The sequence below is a fragment of the Zonotrichia albicollis genome, chromosome 3 (assembly GCF_047830755.1).
Source record: "Zonotrichia albicollis isolate bZonAlb1 chromosome 3, bZonAlb1.hap1, whole genome shotgun sequence".
NCBI lineage: Eukaryota > Metazoa > Chordata > Aves > Passeriformes > Passerellidae > Zonotrichia > Zonotrichia albicollis.
Genome location: NC_133821.1, coordinates 33,726,603 through 33,748,614, shown reverse-complemented (window position 1 = coordinate 33,748,614; position 22,012 = coordinate 33,726,603). Strand labels below are relative to the sequence as shown.

General features: G+C 44.7%; 2 protein-coding genes across 9 annotated transcripts in view; one reads left to right on the top strand and one right to left on the bottom strand.

Annotated features, from left to right (window-relative positions):
- The first annotated feature begins 87 nt into the window (after positions 1–87).
- On the top strand, positions 88–5,084 carry LOC102073633 (uncharacterized). 3 transcript variants are annotated; one of them, XM_074537129.1, is made up of 7 exons: positions 88–262; positions 962–1,033; positions 1,269–1,406; positions 2,103–2,155; positions 2,752–2,835; positions 3,060–3,152; positions 4,518–5,084. In XM_074537129.1, exons 1-7 carry the CDS (start codon positions 103–105, stop codon positions 4,566–4,568), a joined length of 651 nt encoding a protein of 216 aa, XP_074393230.1. In that variant the 5' UTR covers positions 88–102; the 3' UTR covers positions 4,569–5,084. The 3 variants fall into 3 exon arrangements, with proteins under 3 accessions (XP_074393230.1, XP_005483104.1, XP_074393231.1); XM_005483047.4 differs by lacking the exon at positions 88–262 and adding an exon at positions 332–520; XM_074537130.1 differs by lacking the exon at positions 88–262 and adding an exon at positions 568–796.
- Positions 5,085–7,648: 2,564 nt separating this feature from the next.
- Positions 7,649–22,012, bottom strand: part of RD3 (RD3 regulator of GUCY2D) — a 28,307-nt gene continuing 13,943 nt past the window's right edge. For all 6 annotated transcript variants that reach the window (XM_026791035.2, XM_074537131.1, XM_005483044.4 and 3 more), the window contains exon 3: positions 7,649–15,100. In XM_026791035.2, coding sequence (XP_026646836.1) covers positions 14,803–15,100 — 298 coding nt within the window. In that variant the 3' untranslated portion in view covers positions 7,649–14,802. The remainder of the gene's footprint in view (positions 15,101–22,012) is intronic.

Sequence of the window (22,012 nt, the reverse complement as noted above, 5' to 3'; positions counted from 1 at the left end):
GCTTCACGGGTATTTTGGTTCGGACTTGGATATCGCAGAGCAAGTTCAGTAAATGCTAAGCTAGATCAGATGAATACCCTCGAGGTCTGAGGCTGCACTGCGATGACAATTTCTGCTTGGGCCGGCTTTGGGCTCAGCAGGGCTTGGATTTGTTTCGGTTCAGAGCAGGAACAGGAACTGTTCCAGAATCCCACGACTGCGGCGTGCTTGGGAACGCGGTGCTGTGCAGCGGGAAGGGGACGCTGGGCAGGGCAGAGCCCAGGCAGGCGGAGCGGGAACGCGATCAGGCCCCGTGAGGGAGGGCGGGCAGAAAGCGGCGGAGCGGGGCCGTGTTCGGTCCCTGTGAGGGAGGGCGGGCAGGAAGCGGCGGAGCGGGGCCGTGTTCGGACCCTGTGCCCGCGGCTGCCGTGAGGGAAGGAGGGCGGGCAGGAAGCGGCGGCGGGCAGCCCCAGTCCTTCCGGGGCGCGGGCGGTGCCGGCCCAGGGGCGGCGGAGCCCGGGCGGCGGCGGCCGCAGCGCGGGTGGGTCGGGGCCCCGGGGCGGCCGGGGAAGGGTGGGCCGGGCCGGGGTACGGCCGCCGAGGGCCGTGGGCGGGATCCGTGATCCAGAGACAGCCCCACACGTAGGAGTGGGTAAAACCCCCCGGCGTCTGGGGCAGCGGCACCCGAGCCGGGTCTGGCCTCCGGTTCCTGGTGCAAGGGCGTGAACGTGCTTTCCCCCGCAGTGGCGTGCGGTGTCATGGAGGGGGATGTGGCCCTGTGCCGTGTGCCCTGGGATGGCCCTGCTGGAGCGGGGAGGTGGGACCAGGGACCGACCGTGGTCCCTTCCAAGCTGTCCCGCCCTGTGCTTCCATGGCGCTGCCATCAGGCGTGCTGGCTCGATTCCTCGGTTTCTGAATTTCCCCCCCACCGCCAAAGTCTTTTGGAAATTATATGATTGAATGTCCTTTTGCTTCTGACTAGATATGGATGACAGGAAGGATGAGAAAAGCAGGACGCTGTGTGCAACCTCAGAAGAAGGGCTGAAGGCCCGAGGTAGGTGCTGTGATCTGTTGCTGTTCTCTGGTGTTGGTTTGTGTATCACCCTCTGTGTCATTGCTGGGTTTGCTTGCTTGGTGATGCCCGTAGACCATGGCACACTGGAAGAGCAGGGAAAAACACAACCAACCTGTCAAAACAGGGATTTATTGTGTTTAAATTCTACTGAGAGTCATTTCAGTAGGCCACAGTCATTAGCAGGCTTGTCACTGTTGCCTTGTGTTGCCCTAAGGAAAAGAAAAAAGGAAACGAAAGCGCAGCAGAAGCAGATCCTCATCTGTTTCATCCACATCGTCTTCTAGCAGTACATCCACTTCTTCCTCCTCATCACGCTCTTCATCAAGGTCATCTTCTTCCAGCAGTAGTAGAGGTAAGCTACCTCCACATGCACATGGTGTTTTCCAGTTCTGATAGCACTCCTGAGAGCATTTAAAGCTTGTTTTAGAAGTGGTGAGACCGCCACAAAGTGATAGTGCAGAATACCAATGCTGCTTGTTCAGGATGTTTCTCTCATAACCCTTTCCTATTGTATGTAAAGGTGCCGCTTCACACACAGTTTGCCATGTTCTTATGTTAATTTGAATTCCTTCTAAAGACAAACTGCCTTTCAAATAAATGTTACTTGGTAAAAATATGCTGCGTATATTTAAGCCCCTCAGTTTGCTGCATTTTCAAAACACAGATATTTTTTTACTTCCCCAGTCTATCTAGACCAGAGTTGTGGGTTTGACTTTAGTCCTCCTTTGGTCTTAACATTTCAAGCATTTAACTTTGAGGACTCAGGTGAAGCTGACATATCTGCAGAATCAGTAAATCAGGTATTTTCAGCTTCCATGTTAGCCCCGTAAGTGGCAGTAACTTAATGTGTTCTCTTTCTCAGGGTTAGTTCAACCTGTGTCGATACACATATCTGAACTAAAGCACTTTCTTCATATGTCTCACATTTCTCTGTCTTATCAAAATAAGATAAAAAACAAATGCCTTTTAAGAATGCTAAACTGAGTGTTTGATTTTGTTATTAATTTTTCCTTTTTTAAATTTTTAATTAATTTTCCTTTAATTTTAGATTCTCCTAAGTCTAAGTCAAAGAAGAAGAAAAAAGAAAAACACAACAAAAAGGTAAAAGTTTACAAAGAGAAATAAGGAGTTAACAAACAAAACAGTTCTTTATATTTCAATAACCTTAAATGTCATGTAAGACAAGGCTTTTGTCTGTGGCTGTATAAATCTAAATCATGCTTTTAGGGTTGTGGTAGCTGAACTGAAAAATGGGCACTTGACTTTAGACAAAAAGAGAAAGAATTTAAAAGTTACTATTGCCAATCATTGCTGGTCCAGCTGGAGTTTAGAGTAGTCTCTGAAAAAAAAGAGAAGTGGGGAATCTTGATAACTTTATAGAATTTGCCAGAAAAAATTATTTATAGTCGGTGCGTGGTAAATTCTTGCTGATGTAATTTTTCTATTCAATTTTCAGTGATCTTATATATTGGGGTTACTTTAAAAGAGAGAGAACAGGGAATCAGACCTTTTGTGACTCTTGCTCAGAGTCCCAAGGGTTGCTAGCTCTGGTGCATTACTTTCTACTGCTTGTCCAGCAGTGGTAAGGGCAAGCAGCAGTGTCTGTCTTGACTTGGGTGGCCTTGGGAGATCCTGGGGGGTTTGGGGGGTTTTGCCCTTGTTAGTCTGTAAGCATAAGAGTGTATGTCTTCTTGTAGAAAAGGAAAAAGGAGAACAAAATGAAGAAAAAGAAAGAAAAGAAGAAAAGGAAAGAGAAAACAGGCCCTGTCCAGCTTTCCAAGGTATGCTGGTCCGAGTGTGAAGCCCTGTTTTATTTCTCACCTACATAATTAATCCATCCTGTCATAAAAATGTTTATAGGATCACCAGCTTGGTCATCCACCAGTAGAAACCTCTCTCTGTTGTTGTGGACAGTAAGGAAGTGTAAAAGATTATTGTCTGCAATTTTACGTAAGATTTGTACAGAAAAAAATTTATGTCTTTTTAACATGTGATCTCACTTCAGTTCTTCAAAAACAAAAAGAAGAATGAAAACTACAGCATGATAACCGGAAAGAAAATTAAGATGAAAATAAAGAAGACTAAGGAAGATATAGAGGTAAGAGTTAATTAGTCTAAATGTCCCTGAGAAAAAATACTGGATCTTTAAATATCTTTTCTAGTAGTAATTTTTGTAGAAGAGTGGGTCTTGCAGTTAAGAGTTGTAAAGTGAGGGTAGCTTTTAATGTGGCTGTGATGCCCTCTGAGAAATTTGAATTCACTCTTTTGGCAGGTTTTATGTTATGAAGGGGCTTGGAATACTCAGTCATGAGCAGATAAACCAAAGGATGCTTGTGCAGGTTCTTAGAATTTCAGCCTCTAATCATTAGGCAATTTGTAGCTTTCTCTTGCACTGGTGCTAATTGTACTCATCTTCTTTCAGTCTCTTGTGATCAGTTGTGGTAATTGCTACTTCACTGTGTTTTTCTAACACATGCAAGAGTAGCCTTTATTTAGAGAGGAATTTTTAAAATCCCAGTTGTACTACTGCACATCCTCCTGCATTTTCTTAGAGCAGTCAAATGTTTTTACTGAGATACCTAGGGAAATAAATAACCATGAGTTGTGTTGTGTGCTGTTGCTGTGGATGTTTTGACTCAGCCCTTAAATACCTTCACTCTTCATCACCTCAGGGTGACCTGCAGAGGGCTCTGGTGCTGGTCAGGAAGTGTTACTTCCTCGAGGCATCCGCTTGGCAGATTCAGGTTCAAGCCCTAGTAGTTCATTCTACAGCTACCAAAGCAGTCCTGAGCATTCTAAGTTAAACTGGACTGAAAACACATTATCTTCCTCTGTGACACCAAAGGGTGTGTTAAATTATGCTGAATATTTGCTAGTTTTGTTCCAGAAGTCTGCTGGTTACAGTATTCAATGTCAAATATTTGATGTTGATCCTTTTTTTTGTTTGGGCCTGTGGTCTTGCTGAATTGAACAACATCCATTCTTTACAATATTTAAAGATTCAATAATTTTTTATAAAAAGCTCTGGAATTGACTGGTTGGGCCATTTCTTTTTGGGAAGAGAGAACCCAAATTCAGGGTTCTGTTATGCTGCATAAGCTGCTGTTTATGCACGGGGATAAAAGGATACTTCCCAAAGCTGAGGACTTGCTGGGAGTACAGTGCCACTTGTCTCAGCCACCAGAGAGGAGCCTCTGTTGTGCTTGGGAGTTCCTCCTGGGCAGGCTGGGAGCTGCACCATGACAGCCCAGTGGAGACTCCTTAGGAAGTGTCTCATGGAATAGTGGCAGCTTGTGTCCCATTGCCTGGCACTTCCCCTGGGCACCCACTGGTAGCTAGTTGGACCCAGCTGTGTCAATGGCACTTGCTTTGGGATGTGGAAACCCCCAGAAAACAGGGATCTGTGGCCTTGCTCCTGAGTACAGCTCTGTTCAACCAGTGCCTCTGCTTGTCTGCTCGACAGAGAGACCGGAACCGTGCCCAGCTCCTGGAGTTCCTGAACTCTGCCTTGTAACAGGAGGAGCCCTCACCAAGGACTGGCAGGTGTGCCCAGCCAGCCATCATCCTAGCAGGACACTAAAGAGAAACTCAGGGAAAAGGACACCAAGTTGGACAAGACCAGGCCCTCCTACTGGGAAGAAAATTGGGATGTCCTTTCTTAATGGCAAAACACAGAGTAGCTGGTCACTTGTTCATGGAGATCCATGTCCTCCTTTTGAGATATAAGGTAATAGCCAGGCTGTGGTGTTTTAGAAGAGCCCAAGTGTGTGTTGTTCACAATGAAAAGAAGTGACACACAGAAGTCCAGCAATGTAATTTCTATCTTAACTGTATGCAGAATGCACTCTTAATTTCAAATGTCTTAATTTTTCTAGTAGCTTAAGCAGAGTATTTGTAAATGTGTATTTGAAAGATGAGGTGTTTCTTTCATGTATATTTTTTCTGGTAGTGGTTATGCATATCATAAAGAGCAAACTGACCTTTGTAAATAGAACATCCTTTTACATAAATGATTTTTTTTTGAAGTTCATTCACTAATATGTTATTTTCTTTCAGAATTTGAGATGTGGTATTTCTCTGGACAGTTTATGGCTCTCTCATTAGAAAGTGTAACAGCAAAATACTCGAGAGCAATAATGGTAGCAAATTATTTTTATCCTAAAGTAGAAGCAGGAAAGGTCTCTGCTTTTGTTTGTTTATCTGAATCAGTTGTTCAGTTCATAATAGATAATTTACCCCCCCAAATCTGGAGTTGCAGTTGCTAGGCTGAAAGCTCTGGAATTGTGGCCTGCAGTTGTGATCCTGTGTGAATCCTGCTCTCTCTGCAGCGCAGCGAGGCGCGTGCCACAGGCATGCCTCAGTCTGATGGAGAGGGAGCCGTGGCAGGGTGTTGAGGCAGGCAGTGGCAGTGACTCCACAGGCCTGCTGGCAGCCCACTGGGACATGAGACAGGTCTGCACAGGCAGCAGAAGCCCAGCACAGCTCGTGGGTGTGCCAGCTGTGCTAATTAGCTCAGTGCCTGCCCTCTTCCTTCCACACCTTGAGTCTTGGTTACCCAGCAGGCCCCTCTGTTCATGGCCTTGCCGTGGGAGTTCACTGGAATCACTGGAAGCAGGTGCTCCTCAGGAGCTGTGGTTTGGCAATGCCTGAAGGAAGGACTCAAGGGGAGTTGGCTGACAAAAACATTAAGTGTACAGCAGTCAGAGGGGGGAGATCATTAAAGAGCAAATGGAAAACTGTGTCTGTGTCTGCTACGGTGTTTTCAAGTGAACCTGAAGATTTGTACCATTGCTCAAGGGATAGTTTTATAACTGTTTAGATGTATGAAACCATCTGAAGATGCTAGAATCCTCTCCTTTCCCTACTTTTCTTTTGTTGTGAAGCATTTTGTAGTTGTTGCAGAGATGTAACTCTTTAGAAACTAAAGCCCTGATCCAGCAGAGAAACTTCATACATCCTTATGAGCATAAAACTTGCAAAAACATAGGTCAGAAATGGAGTTTCCTTGACTTTTAATCCAACAATCAAAAGGGTTTTTTTGAAAGCACTGTTCTGAAATGTCACTGGGGGGAAAAACCAACCAAACAAGAAAACCCCTTTTATTTATCATGAGGATTATGCTTTGATTTGTGCTACTTTGGTATTTTCTAGCTAGTGATGTCAAAGCATCTTGCCCAGATAAGCAGCTTTTGTCTGTGGACTTTGCATAACAAGGTTAATCCCAAACACACTCTTAGAAGACAGCATCCTTCCCATTCCCTAGGTTATATTTTATGTAAAGACAGTGTAATTTTGGAAAACTTGGTGCGGAGTAGGGAGTAGAAATTTGGAAAATGGAAAGAAAATAGCAATGGGAAACCCAGAGATCACAGTTGTAAAGAACTGCATTGGTTGGAATGTTTATACATAATTTAAATAATTTGCTTTTTGTTGCCTTGGTCAAGATCATAAAAACTCCTTGCCTGTTGCATTAGTAGGGAAAATGCAAAGGGCCTTTAGTAATATGATGTGGACTCTTCTTCCTTTTGGGTTTTGGTAGTTGTCTCTCATGGTACAAAAATGAGTCAAAATATTTCTTCTTACAAAACCTTTTTGTGGTGTGTTCAGGACAGAGAAAACTTCTGTTTCTTTTTCTTGACATGCTGGGTATGCTTTGGTGATGCTTTAAAATATTTCTGTGCCAGCATTTACTTCTAAGCTATCATTTCTTCTACAAAGCCAAGCTGCTTAAACGCTGTGTCAGTGATTCTGCTTTATTTTATCCTGCCCATTCAGTTACAAGTGCTCTCTGAAACTTGCAGCAGTTGCTGCTTTTGTAAGCCTCCTTTTCTGTTCTATCCATCTCCATGTAGATTTCTAAAGAGGCTTGAGTTGTGTTGCATCCTTCCCTTCTCCATCTTTCTTCACAAGCAGTGAGACCCTGTGCATCTTTGTGGCACTGAGTATCTGCTGTTGGGAAAAGGCCAACAGATTCCAGTCCTCCCTAGTGAGCACAGCCAGAATAATTTTCCATGCCTTGCACCCTTGGGGAAAAAGTTCATTTCACTGACCCTTTCACTAGAGCTTGGCTTCTTAATACTGCTGCAATCCCTGTTGTGGCAGGTGCACCACCAGGTGAGAAGCTTACAACAGCAACAATGTGCTGAAAATCAAGTTGAGAAATTTGCATGAGGGAAATGTGAGGCAGTTTACTGTGGGATGTTAACCTGGTAACACACACGGCTGACTTGCTGCCAGGTCTACCAAGAAGTGCATGTTGTGGGCAAGGGTGAAGCTGGAACAGAGAGGAGTGGAAAAGGTGAGCAGGGCTGGAGGGAGATGGCTGCTGTCAGAAGTTGTGGAGTGGGCAGAGGTCAGGTGATGAGGCAGGGGCTGCAGAAGCGTACCTGGCTGGGCAAGCTGAGGTTCTTCCTAAAATGCTGAATAATAGAAATCTTTTAGATGTGAAACCTGCCTTTGGTGTGAGTGTGTGTGTGTGTGTGTGGTAGTCTTCCCTGTCACACTCACCTTCTGTGTTCTGCGCCATTTTCCATTCTGAAGATTGTGCAAAACTCAACTGAATTTTTTTAGCAGCAGAATTTTCAGAAGCAGAAGTCACTGTCAGGGGAAGGAGATCAAGGATACATTCTCTGAGCTGCTGCTGCCATGCCCATCTTCCTTGGCACTGTTTGTTCTGTCCCAACCAGTTCATGTGGGCAGTGCAATCCTTTGTTACTCATTTCCTCTAGAGTTGGCTTGAACTTCACTCTTTCGCCCACACAAAAACGTAGCAGAGATGAAAAGCTGAGGCAATATTGATAAATGCCACTTTGACTTGGAAGTGCCTGGCTCCATGGAGCTAAAGTGTGTCATCCTGCAGAGCTGAGCAGGGCCTGCCATTTTGGTAACAGCTCAGTAAGGTTAAACTTGGGCAGGTTGTGCTGTTCGGATGTACTTGGGGTTTCATGCTGCAGGAATTATCATTCCCAGTCATCCTCTGCAGCAGGAAAAACGGAGTGAGCTCTACATGCTGGGAAGAGCAGGGGTCAGGGAGGCTCAAGTGACTGGCCCTGGGGTCACCTGCTGAGCCTTTCCTGGTGTGGGCAAGGGCCTTGGTGGCTGGTGGAGCTCTGATGTCCTCTCGTGTGTTCAACACCCTCTTCATGGGCTTTGCTGTGTGTATTTAGAAACAGGTTTCCAAAGTTCTGGTTCAACACTCAAGGCTGGCACCTCCACTGTCATTTGAGGACTCTGTGGAATGGCTGGATTTTATGTCAGTGTGTTTTTCTGAAGGAATGAGGTCCTGGGCACACTTGAGAAACTGAATATAACCAGTTTGCACTTGGTTTTATTTCAAGCTGTAGGATGAGTTTTTGAGGACCTGTTTCTTAAAATTATTGGCAAGCACCCATCTACCTAGTTCCATCTCTGGACAAAATTAATCATCAAAATTACTGCCCAGTGCAGAAATTGATATTTATTTGCCTGTTGGCAACAGGTATTTTTTTCTCTTTGCCTGTTCAACTTCAGTGTTAAATTGTGCTTCAGGAGTATGAGTGATGTAGTGTTGTGTGACGGACAGCAGGACACGGTGCTGAGGGGTCTGAGGAAGCCCCTGAGAGCCCTTTGGGGCAGCCTGAGGAGCATCATCCCCACCCAGCCTGAGAGGCACCGTGTCCATGGTGGCAGCTGCTGCCATCTTCCTCTCGGGCACTGAGCACCAGGGCCAACATCTCTTGTGATCACTTTGCTCCCCACTCGTCAGCTGCTCTGGGGTGACAGAACAGTGGTGGGGGAGTGAGGAATTTGTCCCGAGCTGCTGCCTGTTCCCAGGTTGGTCGGTGCTGGAATATCTGCCGGTAGGTGGCAATGCTGGCCAGCTGGAATGTCACAGAAACCTTTTTTTTTTTACCTTTGGACATTGGCTTTGCACTTATTCTGAAAGCCTATAATTAGCTCGCAAATTCCTAATTATGGTTGTTTATGGGGAACATGTGTTACTGCTGTCCTATGAATTTAATGCAGTCTTTGTTCCTTTCTTGCCCTTGGCTGTGCTGAGGACAGACAATAGTCTCTTCTGCTGGTGCCTGTGTGCCAAAGGCAGAAGGAATCCTTTAACTTCTCAGTAGCTGAATTCAACAGGAGCAGGTTGCTGAGAACCAGCAGGGGCCTGGAATGTGCATCACCCTACCTGGGGCTGCTGAGTTCTCCAGAAACTGCACTCTGCTCTTCTCCAGCTCCTAAATACCAGTGCCAGAATACAGAAAGAAAACTCTCCAACATAAGAAATATTTCAGTGTCACTGCTGATTTACACATCTGGTTATTTAAATAGTCTTCAGGCCAAATAAAGTGCAATCTGTTGCTTTAAGTCACTTGACACTGGAAAGAATCAGGTTGGAAAAGTACTGCAGATGGACTGTGACCTGATAGAGGGCTCTGAGGACACAGCATTGTGAACACTAACCAGATGTAATAGTAATTACATTCTGAGAGCAGGTACTCTGATGTCAAAAACACAGAAGCTTTTTTCCTCACTTTGGTGTCTCTGCTCCTGGGTTACATTACATTTATTTGGTAAAGGCAACATGTGTCTGTTGCTAAAATATAGAGGTAAGATGCTATATGGGATAATCCTAGCCAGGACCCTAAAAATTTATAATATTATGAAGTGTCCAGTGACAGTGTATACAGTGTGTCCTTGCAGGTCTCTTTCTCACCTTTCTGTTGTGTTTTTTAAGATCTCATCTGTAAGGATTTTTCCCTTTGTCTGAGAATATCTTTGTGCAGGAAATGCACAGAAAATACCTGGTAGTCATGGGGAGACCTGGGCCCAAGACCCAGCACTCAGGGCCAGCAGAGCATCTCTCTGATGTAAGGCAGCCTGAGACATGGCTTGTCTGACCATGCAGAGGGAACAAAAGGTCCCTTGTGCCAGCAGCCCTCACACAGACAGCAGTACCAGGGAAAGGCAGGCACTGAAATTTTGATGTCTCTGCCTGGCACAGGTGGGTGGCACTGAGGGAGGCCTGATAGCCCTTCCTCTGTTGCAGGGCTGTGACTGATGCAGTCCAGCTCTTGTAAGAATGCTTTTTGGGCAAAACTCCCTCCAGTGCCATATCCTTTAGCAGGGAGGTGCAGCAGGACACAGGAATATCAGAGTCAAATGGCTCAATATCAGAGCCATTCAGTCAAACTGTAGTTTTCCTTCTGGGAGAGGCCTATAGCATTGTCTGGGGGAAGTGGTGTAATCAACAACACAGATTTGCTTGTCCACAGCTTCTGGCAAGGAGTAACTGTGTGCTATGGGCTGTGTCTAGGGCACTGTGGTTTACTAACCCCCTGTCCCCTTTTGAAACCACTCATCTGACTGATGTGCAGAGTGTGCTAAGCAATGCAATTCATGCTTCAGTAATACCTCATGTGGGGAAAACATGGTTCCCTTTTGTTAAAAACACATGCATGCTTTGTATATACGTTGCTTAGCACAGGGAGCTCTGAGCCATCTGGGACCATCTGCTGATATTGAAGTGTTCCAGTACACAGGATCAGGTATGGAATCAACAGAGTGACTCAAAAGTATCTGGAGACAAAACACCCATTTTGTCTCTCCTGTCATCTCCTTTTGTGGTGATACTGGTTCATGTAGGACGTGCTCAGAAGCACGTTCATATTGATGAAGACTTCGATTCAAGGTTGTATCTGCAGACCATGTAGCTTCAGAGAACTTCAGACCTTTGCAATTGCTTAATCCTGGTTAAATAAATGGTTACTTATCACGTTATATCTTGAAATCTGATTGTAGAGGTGGCAAGATAGAAGGTGGGCAGTTGCATGTGTACTTGTAGAGAGAGGATGAAGGTTTTTTGTTTAGATCAAGTGCCTTTAGCGTTTGTGCCTTCCCGCTTTGATACATACACAGTAGGGCAGTGGAACAGCTGTTGTGTTTGGCTAGATATAGACAGATTATATTTCAGGAGACCTTTAATTAAAGACAACGAGTACAGATAAATTGGTTTATATTCCACAGCTGTGATTTAATTCTCCAAGGTTCTGTGTTGAAATGTATAAACAGTGCAGTGTCAGCAGACAGGTATTTCCCTCAGAGCTTACTCCAATTCCCCATGGCATGACAGGTGCCTGAACTCTGAGCTGCTGTGGGTGAGGAACCTCAGCCCCTGCCTGCACATCCTTTCTGGCTGGCACAGCCCATGGCCAGGCTCACCTCTAGAAGCCACAGGAGCAGGACTGCACAGCTCCCGCAGGAGAGCAGTGGCTCTAAGGAGTGCCAGCCCCTGGAAGCTGGGCAGCATGGCTGAGCTGCTGCCATTACTTATTAGCAGGTGTAGCAAGTCTAGGACTGCTTCTTTCTGGGTGTGACAGTGTCCTTTGTGACAGTGTCCTTTGGACAGCACAACACTGTCAGCAATGGGGCCACAGTGATGCTCTGAGCTGATACCAAAAGCCTTCTGAAAGAAAGTTTGAGGATTTAAAATAATTCTTGCTCAACATTAACAAGCAGTTCACTTCTGCTTGTTAATGATGATGTGCCGATAGTTAATGTTTCATTGTCCTTAAAGAATTAAGACACAGGACAAGCTCTCAGGAGGTGCTAAAAACAGATCAGAGGGTCTCATCAAGATTTTTTTGTTTGTTTTTCTACACTAGCAAGTAGTGCAGCCCAGGAGGAACAGAGCTGTGGAGTCAAACAGTTACCAAAGAGGACCTGATCTTCACACTACACAAGTTTCATAAGAGTTTGTTTCAGACGACCATTAGTGCAGATTTATGGTTTGTGAGCCACCTGCAATGGATCATTTGGGTTGGCTTTAGCCAGAAACAATCTGGTTGGCCTGCTGTGTGTGCCCAGTGCCATGGACCATAGCACAGTAGGTGGGGACAGTCAGGAGTTTCATGCTCCTCATTTGAACTGACACTAATTTAGCCGTGCCAAATGTGGAATTAGGACAAGGCAAATATGAGTGCACAGTTGTTGCTGCATGCTGAGACCAAAGGATCATTTAAGGTTCAGTGTACAGCATTTCTAAGAAAAATGAGCACCAGAAGCAGCGCAGCAGTCGTGCACCCTGATCACCCCCAGCTCTGCCTCAGTCCCTGCTGCTGCACACACAGTGCAGGAGTTCAGTCATCTCCAAGCAGCTGGCTGCAGGCAAACATGGTACCACTTCTACCCCTGTAAGAGTACTAGATAGCATGGAATAGAATAGATCTCTCCTAGCTTGGTATCTGAATATCCCTCTACCATCAGATCCCACTGTGAGCCCAGTGTAACTTCCAGAAGTGATACAGGGAGAGTGATACTACTGTTCAAGAGTTTGGATTGCATTTTATTGTGGAATTATAAATTATAGGTAAATTGAGGCAAAACAGCTGTCACAAGCAGTGCCCCAGCCTGGTCTCCATAACATGCAGGGCTTTGACCAAAGGTCAGCTCTGTCTCCTTGGCTGCACCAGAATGGTGTCTGCCAGCTGGAAGCTGTTAATGAAGGATACAGCACAATCACAGGCCACTGTGATAGTGTGAACACCCATCGGGGATTTCCTTGGCTTACAACATTGCTGCAGGGCAGGTACTTACTGCTGATTCTCCTTAGAAAGAGTGAGCATGCTACAGACACTGTGCTGAAACAAAGAGCTGTGTGGCAGTGTGGCAGAAGGTCCCGTGTCTCCCAGCAGCCCATCGAACATCTCATCAATGCAGTCAATACTGAAGGTGCCAAATGGAACAGAAGTGCAAATAAAATGACAACAGAGCTGCAGAGTGAAATTCATGAACTCATCTCAGTCTTCAGTACCATACAGTGGCTTGCAAATATATTAAAAAAAAATATGGCTGACTCTTTTCCAAACAAGAATTGTTTCTGCAAATTGTGGTGACCCCCTGCTAGAGATCCTACATCTTCTAGACAGCTAAGGTTATGCTAAGTATGTCTAGCCTTGGTTTTTACTTCATTTGCACAATCACGTTACTTCACAAAGACATATGGCTGAAAAACACTAAGCTGCTTGTCAGAAGGCTTTAAACTCTCCCTCATTGACCTAAACTTGGAATAGCCTGTCCCAAACTGGATGCTGTATTTGGAAGCCCTGACTTTTTGATTAACAGTGAGCTGCTTTCTGTCCCTAGGAGGGTTGCTGGCAGCAATGTTTACCAAGGGATAGAAACTGCAGCCTGCTGCTGCTAAGAAAGCCTTGTCTTCAATCTCACATAGCCCAGAGGGGAGAGAGGAAGAGTCAGAATCCCAGTCTCAGAGAGCTCTAGGGGGTTGATCTTGATCTTTGTTTTATGCTGCCTTCCTCCATCTCTGGAAGAAGCTGCACATTTCTAGTCTAAGATAGATTTCATGCACTGGAATTCTTCCCAGAGTTGGCACAGCTTCAGAGGGTTTTAATCTTGGCTGTAGAACCCACATGCTGTTGCAAAGATCCCCAGGGAAAAATAGCTGAAAACGGACAAAAGAACAACAAAGCTACAGGGTCCTCCAGGAGGCTGTACCCCACTGAGATGATTCCCCAGCAGCCAATCATCCAAGCAAGTCCCTCTCTTCATTCCCCATCGCCCCTTGGTCACCACAAAGCATCCTAGCCCCTGGGTTCTCCACAGGACACTTGACTTTCACAGTGTGCCCTGATGTTTGCTGGTGAGAGCTCTCGCTGCCAATGCTGAGTTAGGGCCTTAGCAGCTTTTCCTTAGTGGCATTTTCCTGTCTCTTCAAGGTCTCGGAAGAACATCTGCCAGAGCACTCCAGTCACTCACAGCAGCAAATGTTCACATGATCTCAACTGCTGCCACTGTACAGAGAGCCCTGGAGATGAATGCTGAGACCCTTCCCTTTACATGGATGTTCTACTTCAGCCCTCTTTCAGGCTTGGCCATAAATATTAATTTCTGGGGTGTAGGGTGATTTCTGTTAAATGTCTGGGGTGTAGGGTAGAGCACTTAGCTCAGCAGCACAGAGCACTGAGGCCCCAGAATAGCACTTGACACAGCACTGAGGTATCCACCTCTGTATCTACACAGCAGGGTGATACATTTCTATCTGCTCTGCAGTGCAAAGTTCTGGGGGTTCTGCCTGCACAAAAGAGAAAGTACCCAAGAAACTTGAACATGCATAAACTGGTGGTTGTGGAACATGATTGGTCTTTAATCTCAAAAAGCTTGGGTCTGTTTCTGCCCAGGTTGGATTGTGAACTGTCAGCAAAAAAAGCGGATCAAGAGCAGTGCTGAGGTTACCTGTGAAGTTTGTTGTAGCACTGAGGAAGGCTATTAGTTGGAAAAGGAAGTTCAGTTCCAAATCAGATACTAGCTTTAGCTCACAAGCCTGATCCTGCAAGCCTCACTCATTTAAGTGGCTGTCTTGCTTTCAGCAAGATTGGTGCAGCCAGCAGCTCTCAGTAGCTTGAGCCAAAAGTTTTTATAGATAACTACATCCAGGCTGGAGGGGAAAGGGAGAAGACAGACATAGCAAAACTAATTCATTTTCCACAAGAAAGCAGTAATAAAAATGAGATAGTAAATGAGCCTTAAGGTCCTCAAGGTTCTGAACAGCTACTGAGTTACAGGAAAGGCTACCATGTTTGGTAATAAATGGTGTGACAGGCTGCAGGCATCAGCAGCGCTTACTACAGACACAGCTGCCAAGACAGAGACAGGCAGGAAAAGAAAGATGGAAAAAAGAACAGTAGAGTTAAAAAAGGGTTAACTGGGCTTTGAAAGATCAGTGTCTAAAAACCTTATTGAGTATAGAGTCAGAAGTCCTTGGTGTTCCGAAATTCTGGCATGCTCCAAACCCTCCTGTTGGGCTGGGTGCCCCGTTCCACATCCTCAGAGATGGTCTTGATGTCACTGATGAATGGGGAGATCCTGGACCGAGATTTAAATGTTGTTAAGGAGAGGCTGGTTCTGTTCTTTGTGTTCCACTGCCTTGCAAGCTTCTTGGCCTCTTCCTCCTCTTTGATCTTCTCAGCAGCTTCCTGCAGAACGGAGCGGAAGAGCCGGGATACTTCCTGCGCCTCTGGTTCGTACTCCGCAACCACTTGCCTGAACCTGGAAGCACAGGCAAGGCACAGCTTTGATTAAAAACATCAAATCCCAGATTGCTGCCAAATCTCTGTGCTAGGCTTGGAACCTGCACTTTCCTGCTAAATGGGACTCCCTGCACAGAAGGGAACAACAACAAGGAGAGGCCGTGAAGATATGCCCAAGGTCTCTAAAATCACAAGCAAGCCAGGGAATGTAAGGAAGAGATGAATCACTGTTTCTTATAAGCACAAGAAATAATAGGGAGAACCAAACAAAGCTAGAAGGCAAGTTTGAAGCAGAAGGAAGTGCTCTTTTCTCACAACAACCTATTAAACCAGAACTCAATGCTATTAATAGCTTAAGAAACAAAATTATTGGACAAGTTTATGGAAAATGTCCCTAGCACTGCTGATTAAACATGATTGTCCAAATGCACATCATTGCTTGAAATAGTCCCTGAACTGCAGCTTAACAGAAGCTCAAGGTAGACCAGGGAAAGCCCCACATGCCTTCCCCTGTTTTCCATTCTTGTTCCTGATAGTATTACCCAATGGCTCTAGACAAAGGAAAATCCAGTCACTTTCTTTGGTGGTCTTTCAATATTTAACTTTCCATGGTGTTTCATCTTCCTATGAATTCCTGTAACATAATGGACTGGCTCGGTTGGCAGCACAATTCTGTATCTAATTAGATAACTCTGAATTATTTCAGTATCTTCTCAGCAAAGAGCTCAAAATGGAGTTTTTTTGAAATTTATTAACGTAGCTTAGTACCAAGGAAGTGAAGAATCATCACTGTTTATTGTGCAGGTGAGGAAGATAAGATGCAGGGCAGAATAGTTTTCTTGAAGTCACTGAATGGGCCACAGGCTGAGCAATGAAGAGATCATGCCATTGCTGACACCTTGTTGGGTGAATTGTCCCCAGCCTGGAGAGAGTGGGAGCCACTCCCAAGGCTCACCCTCTGGTCACATAGATATTCTGATTGTTCTGTAATAGTACGCATTTGTGACAGGTGGTAATATGGCTGCTCTTCTAATAAATAATCAGTTCTTAAGGTAAAATTATACCTGCAAGCAGACAAAGAGCTAAGCTAGTACTTCACTAAAATCCAGATGTTTGTACTGCAGGGAAGCTAAAGTGTATAAGGTAAGCATTTTGATATTTTCCTCCAGCAGAACTGAACAAGGATGGAAAACAGTAGGACTGTATTTAAATAAGCCAAATACAGCAGGAGCTGATAGAATAAGATATTGCCTCTTGGGTTTTTGAAAAGCCCCAGGAATGTAAGAAGGAGTTTAGCACAATATGGAATTGCATTGCTTAATGGTGTGCCAAAGGATACCCAAGATAGCAGGGACAGAAAGCAAGCCAAGGAGAAACCAGAAAAACTTTTTGCATGCTTATGTATTTTGACTCTGACTGTGGAGCCCTGAAATTGGCCACACATACATCTTGACACCCTGCTGTATCCCAGATATTTCCCTCCCGGCAAGTACTGGCAGCTACAGGTACAGCTGTGGGACACCAGTGTTGCCCACTGAGGGAGCTCAGTGTCAGCAGAAGCACCAGTGCTTTCCAGTGTCCAGCCAGAGCAGGTTAAACAAAGCCTTCCAAAGTCACCAAAATGTTCTTTAACTTTTTCAGTTGCTTCGGATGAATTCTTAATCTTCCCTCCTCTGCCCCCTCACCAAAAACCTCAAAATTTGAATGTTTGGGTGCAAAAAGCCTCTGAGGTGCTGCAGTTCATGCTGGTATTTAAGCACTGGCACAGTGATGCCAAATTGAATTGTGCAGAGCCTGGAAGGGAAAGAGATGATCTCTTGCTGAGGGTTAGCAGACAACAGCAGGAACTGGGATTTGTTGGACATTGCAAACTTCCTTTCTGCCTTTTGAGGAGGCACTTCAGTTGCATTATCAAAGAGCCCAAAATACAGTTTTAATAATAAATACATTTTCCCTTTATCTTATTTGAAGTATAGACCGGTGAGTCCATAGAAACTCAAGTCTTCACAACATTCTTATTATTATACCAGAGAAAGCAGCTTCAAAGGATTTCTATTGCAGAGGTAAACTGAGACATTTCATTATTTTATCTCAATGTGTGTTTTAAAGACAGGTGCTGTCATATATTATATATATATAATTAGATCCTCCTCTTTTGTATTGGCAATTGTGCACCCAAAAGGCCTCCTCACTGCCTCCACTTTCAGAGGCTGTGTGTCCCACTGCTGGATTGTGGCTCCAGAGCAGGGAGCAGCACACATCAGGCCATTACTGGGCCAGTGCCTGGCTCTGGGTACCGGAGGGAAATGAATGATGTGACAGCAAATATTCCCCCTGAGCAGAGAGCTCCAGTGCTAATGCACTGGGCTGCTGAAAGCACTCCCAACCAATCCAGCTGAAACAGTTTTCTGAAATCAGAGTAGCTATCCACCTGCACAGCTCTCTGCCTGTTTGCACTCTGCTTAGCTTAGTTTTGTCAACTCTGCTGTTACCTCTAACTTTTCAGGACCAACACTAAAACTACTTTGTAAGGATTTGAGCAGGTCTAAGAAACAAAGAGAAAGCAATCCAAAAGACTGTCTGCCAGTCACACAATGGAAAGCCATCCTGATTCTGATGGAGAAGGGAAAGGGGATCGTTTTCTCTCCCCTAACAGGATGAACTAACTTCACCCCTTTACTAATGCCCACCTAACTTCAGAACCAGCACATTTGTGTAAGGGACAAGCTCATGTAGGAAATCCTGAAGGAATGCACATCACAAATATTTCTCAACAGAAAAGATGGACAAGTTACTAGGCCTGAGCTCCAGCTACACCAGTCTGTGTATCAGAAAAAACCCATGGTTTTGCTGCAGACACCTACACATAACCAAAGCCATCTTCCCCAGGTGTCAGTGAACACCAGCTGGTGTGCTGGATGCTCCAGCAATCTGCTGTCTGCACACAACAGCCAGTACATAAAACCAGAAAACCACTGGAATCAAGCAGTATGGCCTTGTGTCTTGGGAAACAAACTCCACACAAAGCTGCTCAGTGGGGTGAAGAACACAAAATTGCACAAGGCTCATCTGTCTTCTACCAGAGGTTAACACCTTTACACTTTTGCAAGGGATAGTTTCAAACTAGGCAACGTCACAACCATGTCCAGAAACACCTCAGCAGGGCTCCCTTACTCATCACAAAAGCAGACCTCTGTATCTGATTTGTGGCTCAAGCTGTGGAAGTGCTGGCAGCTCTCCTGGAATACATCATGCACGTCACATGGTGACTGGGACGTGACAAAAACTCACCTTGAACCAGCACAGACCTGGGGAGGATGAATACACAGGCATACACAGGGATGAGCACTCCCCACTCCAGGCACTGTTTGAATCACAGTTCAAACAAATTTGTCCCTTTCATTGCTTTATGGGGCTGTCACATTTCAAGAATCCTGCCGTGCTTGGCTCATCCTGGCACTGCTTTTTAAAGCACTGTCACCTGCCTGTGTTATTCTGTAGGTCCCTGTACAGTGGGTTCCCTAAGTACAGCCTGAACTTTAAAGACCAGTTAAATCCAATGAAAGTCCATGGATTTAAACAATGTGCTTATAGTTCAGGGTATTCCTGAGTGCCTGTCTGAATGGGGAGCTCTAAGTAGATTTAGTCATTCAAAGAAAATGTGGGGTTGCTTAGTGCTAATAATTAGCTGCTGACTCCTGAATCTATATTTTGAGCAGTAATTCTGGTTCTAGGGTAACACTCAAACAGCTTTGCTAGAAAAGGCTCCTTGACTCCCAAAGAATTACAGCATTCACACTAATTGCAACACTTGTGTCACATCACCTCAAACTTAAGCTTGTCATTGTAAATAAATCCATTTCTGATTTTAGTCATTTGTCTTACATTAAGTCTTACTAGGAAGGCCACTTCAGCTATACACAATCCTTATAAAATTACAGTCCTTAGCCTGGGATATTGATAACAACTCAGATCACCAAAATGCAGGTTCACATTTCCATACAAGGGAGTCTTTTGTTTCCCTCTGGACACAGGAGGACAGAAACCAACTGTTTCACTTTTGCTGAAACTGAAATAAATTAAACAGACTTTAACTAGCTCTGATTAGGACTAAAGCTCTGAGTAAAAATGGAAAAAAATCCAGCATTTTTTATTGGCAACACACCATTCTACTTGTTCAGTTTGACCAGGGCAGATTGGTACTACAGACCTCACCAAACTCACTGTCATTTCCTTCGGCTGGCTCCAGGATTTCATTTTAAATAAACAGAGATCTCTAACCCAGTAACCTAAAGCTAAGTTACCCCTGAATGCAATGGCTTTATTTGCATGAGGTGAATCAGTCTCCAAATATCTGATGCTATTTGCAGTCTATTTGAATCCTTCCAGAATTCCAAGAGCCTCAAAGAGAAGTTCCTATTGACCCAAAATACAAAACAGGCAATCTGGATCTGAAAAAACCCTGTTCATTTGTGAAGTGCTCCTTTCCAGCGTCCTCCACATCTAAAGAAACAAATTTGGATAAACTTTGTCTCTCAGTAAATGAGCCCATACCCACAGAAAAGGAAAATTTGGATCATTTAGACCTTTAAAGAACAAAGTGACATCTCTGACAACTCACATAAAAATGTTTTGCTCTGGCTTTGACTCTGAACTCAGAGGCTCACAAAGCAGGAGACCTTGCATGACACAAACAAAACAAACTCTGCAGCCTTGCAAGATGCCTGCTCCTTGTCTTATTTAAGAATTATGTGCTTGTTGAGTGCAAAAAGGACTTAAAAAAGGACCTCAGCTCTTCAAATATCTAAAGTGGAAGGGAAAAGATCAAGCTTACTATTCTAGTCAGAACCAAGGGCTTTGGTAGGGTACATGCTCTGCAATTGAATTTTCCAATGCAAGCTCACAAACTTTTTTTAGCTGGAAGATTTTTCTAAAAGCTGCTACATATGAGGAAGTCACAGAGAAGTGCACATCAGCAGTGCAGTGATCTTATTATTAAAGTACTTATCTGGGAATGTGGAGGTTTCATTGCATTCCTATTATACTCATCTTGTGGAATTTTGGGGAAGTTACTAAAATCTCCGTCTTATCTGACTTTCTGAAAAGAGAATTTATCCAGTTTTGGCTGTCTTTCTTTTAAATTGCAGGCTCTTTTTTTTTTCTTTCTTTCCCCTGTATATTTTCACCTCCTAACATGGAAAGCCCCATTCTTTTTCTTTGTTTCCTCTCACCAGCAATGAAAATTCCATGAAATGACAGAGCTCTCAGTTAGAAGGTAGAAAAGGAGAGGGGTCAACTCTTAACATTTCCAACACAATATGAAAGGATTACTGAATAAAATTAGGACACATTAGCTTAAGACAAGCAAACCACAGTTTTTTGTAACAGAGTTGTAGTTCAGGAGTGGAGCTCTGCCACAGGGTGCCAAAATGTTATAAATTTATATGTGTTCAAAAAGAGAAAAGCTCCCACAACTTAAACAACTGAAAGAAAATGCCACATCAGCCAATTATGGATAGAAGGTCCGCTTGTGGCTCCAAAAGTCTCCCAGTTACAAGGCACAGTAAGCTGGATCCTATACATGAGGTGTAATTGTCCCTGCTGTTGGATTTTCTTCCTTGTCCTTTGCTCTTTTCCTTACACTGATGCCACTGGTCAATGCAGACTGCTCATCAGATCAGCCAGACCTTTGACACAATCCAGTTCCACCATTTCTGTGCCTGTGATAGCCCCTTCTCAGTCACAGAATTGAACGAACAAAGGTTATGAAATCCTCAGGGTTTATTTTAGTGTGGCTCTCCTAACATGCAAGCTCTGTAAAACATGCCACTTCTCAAATCACAGTGTAATACAATTTATGACAGCACCCTATTTGTAAGAGGAGTTTCAAGAGGATGGTTTTAGCCTACTTCAGTCACCCACACAGAGTCCACCAACGTTGTTGAGTACATTTATCTACTGCCTTTATCTACTTACATTTATCAGTATGCTGAATCCTGAACAACCATTACAAGCTGCACTGAAATCAGACATCTAGCATGATCTGTATCAATTAAACAAAAAACAAATAGCAGAGCAGCAAATTGTATATGGCTCAGCTTAATACTTTCCAGAAGAGGATGAACCTTGGGGCCTCCCTGCCCCAGCAACCAAAGCCTGCTGCCATGGAAATAACCTGTAAGCCAGCCAGGCCTTGCTCAGTGGCCCTGGGGATGGTAAAGATATCTCTGAATCCCAGGGGTTTGAAGTGGCTTGTTTACAGCATAGCTTGGAGTTATACAACCGCAAGGCAGGTGCTGTTCCCAGCAAATTTTCACTGGAGAGGTCTTGGTCACTGAATGATCCCAAATTCTGCCATCATGGCAACCTTTGCAAGAGCCAAGGCTCTGTGTGCCAGGTTGCTTCCAAGGTTCAGCCCCAGGGAAAATGAAGGCTAGAGAGGTAATTTTGGCATTCTTTCCTGGCTACATCCACTGTAAGACGGAGGAGCAGCTATTTCCAGCACTTTTGCAGCTGCAATTCAAGGGAAAACAGGAGCCAGTATATGCAGTGAGGGACTGCAGGGTGCTGAGAGCCTCTTGTATATGTTCTGTAAGGACTGTGTTCACTCTAATCCCATCTGAAGAACATGTTGGAGCAGGGGAAGTTGATTATAAAGGCTCATTGCACAACTTTGCTTTGGCTGAGGTGCACTGCAGAGTCACTGCTCCTCACTTTGCCAAGTTTGCCTTCACTGTGCCAAGTGCAAGAGTTTATCTTAGAACAGCCACCCCAAAAGGAAAAGAGCCACACCTTTCCCTTCCAGTCTGCATGCTAGAGCAGGCTTAGATCAGTTTCTAAAGGCATTCTCACAGGAGGTCACTCAGCAGGCAGGCAGCAACCCTAAGGGCAGCACTTGAAAGGCTCAGCAGCAAGAGAGGCTTTGTGCACA

What these genes read in the sequence shown, in the direction of transcription:
- LOC102073633 (XM_074537129.1), top strand. Translation starts at nt 103, where the DNA reads ATGACAATTTCTGCTTGGGCCGGCTTTGGGCTCAGCAGGGCTTGGATT. An exon ending in CTGGGCAGGGCAGAGCCCAG is followed by an intron (nt 263 to 961) that starts GCAGGCGGAGCG and finishes GCTTCTGACTAG; the next exon opens with ATATGGATGACAGGAAGGAT. An exon ending in AGACTAAGGAAGATATAGAG is followed by an intron (nt 3,153 to 4,517) that starts GTAAGAGTTAAT and finishes TCTGCTCGACAG; the next exon opens with AGAGACCGGAACCGTGCCCA.